Here is a 9070-nt window from a genome sequence, read left to right as displayed (position 1 = left end):
CAAAGACTATGCAAAAAAATTGTCCATAAGGTTGTGATGGTCATCAAGCACCAAAATTAATTTGAAAAAATGGTTAAGGCCATTTCTTTTTCAATAGTAGTCACAAAGACTTTCCTTCTCAAGCTGCGTGCATAAGGATAACTCTGTGAGGGCATTATTTGTGGACTGTATCCCTAAGCGTTGAGTAGGAATTTCTCTCAGAAAGCTGCCCATGAGTCGATTGATAACAAAGACAATCTAGTGTACCATGTTAGAGCTAGGCTAGGGTGATTATGAAGGATTTTTCCATTGCATTGTCATCGCCTCTGGACGAGGAAACCGCTACCTGGTATCCCATGACGAATTGCGAAGGGTCGGCCTTTCTGTTGTACTTGGGCTAGTTTCCTGCTCTGTAATTGCAAGGCCATAGTGTCACTTGCATCCTGGCTGAAGAGGGCATCTTTCATCGATGAAGTTGAAGGCCTGAAAGGTGTCTTGATGTGGGGTCTACATGACTTCACCGAAGTGGTCTAGTCCTGCTCTATGGTGAGGATGTGTCACACTCGGATTTAAGGGATAAAGTCGGGTGTGTCTCATATGTGCGCCAAAGTAGAACATCACATATAACGATAAAGTGTATAGAGATAAATGTCACAAATATCATTATTACATAGCGGAAGTCTTACAAAAATGAATAAGAATAATAAAACGAACTAAGTATTATTCCTTGGCGCCATCAAGCTGACTGGGAGACGCCACCTAGATAAGCTCGAACTCCTCGTTGTAAGGCTCCTCTTGGACCACCTGTTCTTCTCCTGTGGAGGGGGGGGTTATATATCGCAAGGGTGCGCTCACAAAAGATCATAGCTCAACAAGTTGTGGGGAATAATGTGCATGAACTCACCAAAGGTGGGAGCTCATGTGAAGTGTAAGGCTGATCAATAAATAAGGGTTAAAGCTAAGCATTGCTTTTAATAAATTGGTCAAGTTTTATTAGGAGTACTAAATGTAAGTAAATACCAAACCAGAGCAATAATAGATCAAAATTAATAATAAACCACAATGCGATGCAAATGACAATTGAATTTAATTCCATAAATTAATCATGCGAGAGTCCTGAGCTGCTCATGACCGTGAGCACGGCTGGTATACCAGTTTTACACACTGCAGAGGTTGTACCCTTTACCCACAAGTTATGTTACCCATTTGCCACGGGGTTGTACGGGCCACATACACCTCTACCAAGGAAGCGAGGCAAGGTAACACTATGAGGCCTTTACAAAGTTCCACTAGCTTCAGAAAACCCGCTACAGTTTCTAGGGAGCCCAAATGTAGAATCCCCCGTCTGACCGCCATTGCAGCAAAATCAACCTGAGAACCTCTCTACACCACCAACTCCCCTACTGCCCTTGCCCCTTTCGGGTAAGGTAGACCTTCACTAGTTTTCCTAATTAGTCAGCCAAGGGCGTCCCATTCCACCCTTGTGGCGGCACGTGTTTCTCAAGTTAAGCTCCATGTTCCAATTAACATAATAGTCTTATCATGAACAGAAATAAAACAATAATAATAAAGAATGACCATGTGTAATAGTTATCTCCACACCCAAAACCATATATAGCAATAGCAAAGACTACCCAAAAGTTCAGGGGTAAACAAGGTGTAAAGATGACCAAACTAGGGTGACCTATTGGGTCCAATCAAAATTAAGCCTATGCATGACAAAATGATTATAGAGAACATTATTGGGTAAATAAAGTGGTCAAGGGCACAACTTGCCTTCAATGAGCTCCTGCTCAGCAACTTCTACCTGTTGAACACCAGGGTCCTCAATCACTTGCTCGTCTACTCGCCACAATACAAACAAACATGGTACAATGGAAAATAATCATCACACCAAACATGAGAACATAATCCATAATAATAATCTATGCATCGTAATGAGATCATAGATTCAAGAATCACTAAATTTGGAGTTACAGATAACAAGTTATGATTTTCCGAAGTCTTTATGCGTTTGGTACAGAAATAATTAAGTGATCAATTTTAATATAGGTGTCATGTTAAAACAGAGTTAACAAGTGATAAATAATATTAATACAAAATTATTGCAACTGAAACAGATTAAAAAGGAGTTAAATTCATCAAGTTATGAATTTCCTAAGTTTGGTACATTATTTTTGCACTAAAAAGGATTTCTGTGTTTAATTTAATGGATGAGTTACCTGGACTGCGACCACAATTACAGAAGAATCCAGGGGTCTAAATCAAAGAAATCAGGAACTAATTAAAACACTTCCTAAATGTACTGGGACGACATGTTATTTTATAGCAAAACGAGGGACTCTTATGCTAAAATGGTCGCCGAAGGGGTACCGCGAGATCTGGGCTATTAGAATTGATTTCTACGTCGCTGATTAGATTTGTAACCCAGTGAACCTGTATGCCCCACTGGCCTCTGGATTGAGATCCAATGGCCCGGATTTGATTACTGTGGGTCCAACCAAGGCCCCCCGATCCCGACCGAACGACCCAGGCGCGCCCCACTGGAGCAATATGCTCGATCGAATCTGAACCGATCATCCGCCAATCCACGGTCGACAATAAATTCCCCAAGATCTAATCCTGGCCCCTGGTTGTCTTCCTCCTTCTTGCCAAGCAGGATGGCGGCGCCGCCCACGCGCCCGGCGGAGGCACACCGGAATAGCACCAACCCTCGCTCTATTGTTTAATTCGACCCCGATCAACGCTACGCAAAGAGAAAATAAAGGCGGACAATAGGGCAAGGTTTATTACTGGAGTTGGGGCGACGGACGCGCGAATTGCGATGCGGCGCGGGCTCAAGGTAGTGGCGCCCCCGATGAGAAATTACCAGGGGGATCAAGGTTCGTAGCGCGTGAACATCCTTTGCCCAGGTGCCACAGACCATGACTGACATCCAAGGCAATCCGCAGGGAGCGCGATGATGGTGGCGGTGACTCTCCATGGTGGCCACCCAATCACCCCCCTGCTCCCTCCTTCCTTGCGATAATGGTTAGGCTCCAGTCGTCAACGCGATTGAATCGGTCATAGGGAATGCGGCGCGACCGATTTTTATATGCACGACGAGGCCACTGGATCAGGGCAGTCATGGCCGAGGATTTCGCATCGTGCGTCGGTTGACCCGAGGATGTAGGCGATTCTGTTGGAGGGAGGTCTGACCGCACGGCCCTACACGTTAGTCATAGTGTGGTGGAAAACAAACCTGCTACGCGGGCCCTCAAGTTAGTGGGAAAACGGTAGCACTGGCGTGTCGCTGTGTCTGACACACGTGACCCAGACGTTAGTGCTAGATCACGCTGCTGGACGCGCGCAGAGAGAAGAGCGAGATGGGCCAAGCCAGGCACATTCGGCCCATGTGGTCGTTTTCCCTTTTTATTTTATTTTTTCCTTTTCTGTTTTCTTTTTTATTTTTAGATTTCAAATTTGAATTCAATTTTTTGTTGGAATTTCATACCTAGGTTGAATGCACAAATTCAAATATTAGGATAAAAATAATATATTTATTTCATTTATATTGTGTGGTATTTTCCCTTTTCCTTTCTATATGTTATTTCCAAATTCTAATTCGGGTACTAATATATTTTTATTAATATTACTATTATTAAATGCATAAACACATAAACTCCAGCATGATGCATAGGTTATTTATGTGTCATTTGTTAATTATTCACTTTTAAATATGGTTATCCACATGTTCCAATAAGTAGAGGGCAAAAAAGGAGATCAATTCTCTTCTTATTCTTTACAAATTGGGTATTACAAATCCTACACCCCTTAAAAATAATCTCGACCTCGAGATTAGGAAGAACTAGTGAAGAGGTGGCGAAATTCTATTCAAAGCTATTCTTCTCTCTCCCAAGTAGCCTCATCTTTACCTTGGTGACTCCATTGCACTTTGCATATTTTTATCACTTTATTCCTTGTAACCCAAGTCAAGGTGTCAATGATCTTGATTGGATACTCTGTGTAAGTTAGATCACCTTGCACACTAAGTTGTTCCATTGGTAAATGTTCCTCTGGGACACGGAGACACTTCTTGAGTTGAGATACGTGGAATACATCGTGTACATCAAACAGATGATCAGGTAGCTCAATTTGGTAGGCCATCTCCCCAACTTGCCTAAAGATTCTGAAGGGTCCAATAAAGCGAGGGGATAGCTTGCCTTTAACTTTCAATCTTCTCATTCCACGAATTGGTGACACCTTGAGGTACACGTGATCACCCTCTTCAATTTCCAGTGGTTTTCTCCGGTTATCAGCATAACTCTTTTGCTGAGTCTATGCTATCCTCAAGTTCTCTCGGATCATCCGCACTTGTTCTTCTGCCTCTTGAATAATCTCAAGCCCAAAGAACTGTCTTTCACCAGTCCGATCCCAATACAGAGGAGTTCTACACTTTCTGCCATATAAAGCTTCAAATGGTGACATTTTCAGACTGGCCTGATAACTATTATTATACGAGAACTCAACGTATGGTAGACTCTTATCCCAACCGCCTCCATGCTTAAGGGCACAAGCTCTTAACATATCCTCAAGTACTTGGTTAGTTCTCTCAGTCTGGCCATCAGTTTGGGGATGATAGGCCGAACTGAAGTTCAACTTCGTATCCATGTTCTCATGGCGACTCTTCCAAAATCTTGAGCTAAATTGAGATCCTCAATCAGAAACAATCTTCTTCGGTACACCATGTAGGCACACAATTCGAGCCATATATAACTCGACCAACTGAGAACCCTTGTAAGTAATCTTGACCGGAATGAAGTGAGCTACTTTGGTTAATCTATCCACGATCACCCATATGGAATCATACCCTTTCGGGGTGCGAGGCAGCCCAACAATAAAATCCATACCAATTTCCTCCCACTTCCATTCGGGCACTTTTAATGGGTGAAGCAATCCAGCTAGTCTTTGATGTCAATCATTGACACTTTGACATACATCACACACAACCACGTGTGCACCCACATTTCTTTTCAGCCCATACCACCAGTACTTCTGCTTCATATCTTGATACATCTTAGTGCTACCAGGATGGATAGAGTAATTAGAGTAATGGGCTTCCTTCAATATGGTCTCACGAAGTCTATCAATCTCGGGAACACATATCCGGTTCTTGAACCATATTGTGCCTTGCTCATCCTCTGTGAAGTCTAGACCTCTACCTTCTGCCATCAGATCTTTGATTTCTTGAATTTTAGCATCACCGATCTGACCTTTGCGGATTTCTTCCTCCAAGGTAGGTTCCACTTCGATAGTGATCCCTTTAGTATGTGCAACTATTCCCAGGTTGAGTCTTTTAAAATCTTCTACTAACTCATCAGGTAACTGGGCAACAATAGTTGCATGAACATGCTCCTTCCGACACAAGGCATCCGCAACCAGATTCACCTTGCCTAGATGATAATGAATCTCCAAGTCATAGTCTTTAATGAGCTCCAACCAACGATGTAGCCTAAGGTTGAGATCTTTTTGAGTGAAGATATACTTTAAGCTCTTATGATCAGTGTAGACTTGGCACTTAGCCCCTATAATACAATGCCTCCAAATCATGAGAACATGCACTACGGCTGCCAGTTCTAAGTCATGAGTGGGGTAGTTCAACTCATGTTTTCGCAACTAGTGAGACACATAGGCAATGACATGTCACTCTTGCATAAGAACACATCCCAAGCCCTGGCGGCACGCATCACAATATAGATCAAATCCCTTCTGCAGATCTGGCATAACCAACACTGGGGGTGACATCAATCTTAACTTCATTTGATTGAAACTATCTTGACATTCATGAGACCACTTAAACTCCATTCCCTTCTCTAATAGTGAGGTCATGGGCTTAGCAATCTTGGAGAATCCCTCAATGAATTGCCGGTAATAGCTTGCGAGTCCTAAGAAACTCCGAATCTCAGTAACCGAACTTGGTATCTTCCATCCTACTATCTCTCTCACTTTAGCAGGATCCACTGATATTCCTCCATTAGAGATGATGTGTCCAAGGAATGGCACTTCGTCAATCCAGAACTCACACTTGCTATACTTGGCATAGAGTTGATTATCCCGTAACTTCTGTAGCACCATTCGCGGATGTTCTTCAAGATCACTACCATTCTTGGAATAAATCAGAATGTCGTCGATGAATACCACGGTGAAGTTATCAAGATACTCCATGAACACCTTGTTCATCAGATTCATGAAGTAGGCTGGTGCATTAGTTAAGCCAAACGACATGACTGTGGATTCATATAGACCATATCGGGTAGAGAAAGTCATCTTGGGAATATCGGATGGCTTAATCTTCATTTGATGATAACCAAATCTGAGATCAATCTTCGAGAATACCCTAGCACCTCTCATCCGATCAAATAAATCTTTAATATGGGGTAAAGGATACTTGTTCTTAATTGTGACATCATTAAGTGATCTATAATCCACACACATCCTTTGTGAACCATCTTTCTTCTGTACAAACAGGATCGCTGCTCCCCAGGGTGACAAACTCGGGCGAATGTAGCCCGCCTCCTGTAACTCAGTTAGTTGTTTCTTGAGTTCTTTTAATTCTTCCACTGACATCCTATATGGCCTTTATAAATAGGAGCGGTTGTAGGTAAGAGATCAATAACAAATTCAACTTCCCTATCTGGTGGCATTCCAGGTAACTCCTCTGGAAAGACATTGGCGAAATCTCTAACCACATGGATGTTTGTGCCCACAAATTTACCATCTAGTAGATATACGGCGGGTCTGGTAGAGGGGGTTATGGTAATTATGACTTCAAATCTTTCTCCTTTTGGGCTGGTGAGTGCTACGGTTCCCCTAGCACAATGTATAACTGCCTTTGCTTTCCTTAACCATGACATACCAAGTATCAGATCTATAATGCTCTCCTCTAATACTATAGGCATAGACCAGAATTCCCTTCCCATGATTGTCAATGTTAATCTGTTGGTCATATAATTTGCTTCAATAGGCCCTTTAGGGGTAATTACTATCAGTGATTTTTGCATAGTTTGAAGTGGTAACTCATTTGTGTTGGCATATCGAGCAAAAATAAACGAATGTGTAGCACCAGAATCAAATAATATGGCTGCAGAAACTGAATTAATGTAAAACATACCAATAGCAATGTCAGCTCCATCAGCGGTAGCATCAGCACTAACTTGGTTGACCCTGGCAATGCTACTGATCCTCTGCCCCTGGGTGATAGCCTTCCTCTTCATCTCACCCAGCTGAACATGTTTGTGTTCAATAGCTATAGTCTTATCCAGAAGCCTCTAGAAAGATGGAAAGGTGTGAGCAACCAGCTGATACTAAAGTGGTCCAACAAGTCCCTCCCTAAAATGCCCCTGCTTCCTTTCATCATCAACAACCACATCTGGAGTATACCTCGACAACTAAATAAATTTGTCACGATATTCACTGACTGACATGTTGCCTTGCTTCAATGATAGGAGTTCCTTCTTCATTTTCATCAGGCCAGCAGGAATATGGTAGTTTCTAAATTGTGTAGCAAACTCTACCCAGGTGATATTATTGGCAGCATCATGGGCAGCAGTGTAGGAGTCCCACCATTCAGCAGCAGGGCCAGTAAGACGACCTGAAGCGTAGAGCCTTCTCTCGATCAGAGCATTGAGCGATATTAAGGATCTTCTTCACTGATTTCACAGAATCATCAGCATGTAAAGGATCTGGAGAGCTAGAGAATGTAGGTGGCTTGTGACTCATGAATTCTCGATGCTTGTCCTGGGGTGGAACTGGTGGTGGTGGTGGAGGTAGTGGTGGTTGTTGCTGCCTTTCCCGTCGTTCTTGCCTCATCTCCTCTCGCATCTCCTGCCTTTCCTGACGCATCTCCTGGCGTTCTTGCCACATTTGAGCCTGCATTTCATTCATCGTGTTTGCCATGTGCTGTAGCATCTGCATCTGAGCGGCAACCACTGGATCTATTGTCACACCCGGTTTTAGAAGGCAAACCGAATGCGAACCATGTACGTGCCAGGATCAGTTATTCACGTACACAGCAGTTACATAACATGGACATCATCACACAGTGCTCAAAATAGTATTAAAAGGGAACTAATAGTCGATTACATCATACGTCTGAGACGTCCATATAGTTCTTACAATAAATCAAAGTGCGGAAAAGAAACGTAGATAACCGCGGCCTTCACAGGCAGCCGACTGGGGGGTTGCCGCTAACCCACGCCTAGAACTCGTCGTAGTCTTGGAACTCCTGGAAGTCTCCTTCCACAGCTTCATCTTCGCCTGAGCAGTGGTTGCAATGCTGACAACCTGGGGATGGGGGGGGGGTTTGGTGTGTAGAGCAAGGGTGAGTACACATCAACATACTCAGCAAGTATCCTGTTTGGCTGTAGTGGACTAGCTTTATGTGGGGGTAAGTCAAACAGTTGCTTTTAGTTGGTCAGATTATTATTACGAGTAGAGAAAGCCAAGTTTTAGATTTAACCCACGTTATTAACCCAAACGTACTCCTTTCCAAGCGGAAAGAGTACCACTTACCAGCACCATAGTCATAACCAGAACCATCGATCTCATAACCACATGTACCATAATGTCTCTGATCAAGTACCACTAATCATTGGAGCTCCCTTGGCCGCTCATAACCGCGAGCACGGCTGATATATCAGTTTTCAAACACTCTGCAGAGGTTGTGCACTTTACCCACAAGCCGTGATTCCCTTTCTGCCCGGAGAGAGCTACTCCCCATTGACCACTACCTAGGTGGCCTAGCAGGGCATCACTACGTAGCCTTTACAAAGATTCCCCAGGGCTGTAGCCACCCGTTAGGTTTCCTAAATGTACCGCACTCCTCCCCAAGGGACAAATCAACCTTGGCAGAGCGAGCCGCATACACCGAGCCCCATTGACGGCACGACGGCTAAGTGAACTACACCCCGGATCCTCTAATTATTCTGCTAAGGGCACCCCATTTCACCCTCATGGTTGCACTGTTTTCCCGGGCGGTCATCCATAGAACAGGTCCTTACGGAGAGGCACTCGAGAAACCGCTCGAGTCCCCTAAAGTATCACCAGTCCAACA

At 43.7% G+C, this 9070-nt stretch overlaps 1 protein-coding gene across 1 annotated transcript; it reads right to left on the bottom strand.

The window, feature by feature from the left end:
• Positions 1–582: 582 nt before the first annotated feature.
• Positions 583–3154, bottom strand: LOC118472945 (uncharacterized). Its single transcript, XM_035960962.1, has 3 exons — positions 2773–3154; positions 1756–1821; positions 583–794 (listed from the first exon to the last, which is right to left on the bottom strand). Exons 1-3 carry the CDS (start codon positions 2960–2962, stop codon positions 739–741), a joined length of 312 nt encoding a protein of 103 aa, XP_035816855.1. The 5' UTR covers positions 2963–3154; the 3' UTR covers positions 583–738.
• Between the last annotated feature and the right edge of the window lie 5916 nt (positions 3155–9070).

Source organism: Zea mays, chromosome 7, assembly GCF_902167145.1.
Source record: "Zea mays cultivar B73 chromosome 7, Zm-B73-REFERENCE-NAM-5.0, whole genome shotgun sequence".
Classification (NCBI taxonomy): Eukaryota; Viridiplantae; Streptophyta; class Magnoliopsida; order Poales; family Poaceae; genus Zea; species Zea mays.
This window is presented reverse-complemented; position numbering and strand designations above follow the sequence as displayed.

Bases quoted from the DNA above. Each gene is read 5' to 3' on its own strand.
- LOC118472945 (XM_035960962.1), bottom strand. From the start codon at position 2,962: ATGGAGAGTCACCGCCACCATCATCGCGCTCCCTGCGGATTGCCTTGG. The intron at 1,822-2,772 runs GTAATAAACCTT...TGTGGCGAGTAG, and splicing joins CGTCCGTCGCCCCAACTCCA to ACGAGCAAGTGATTGAGGAC. The intron at 795-1,755 runs GCAAGTTGTGCC...CCCCCTCCACAG, and splicing joins TGAGCAGGAGCTCATTGAAG to GAGAAGAACAGGTGGTCCAA.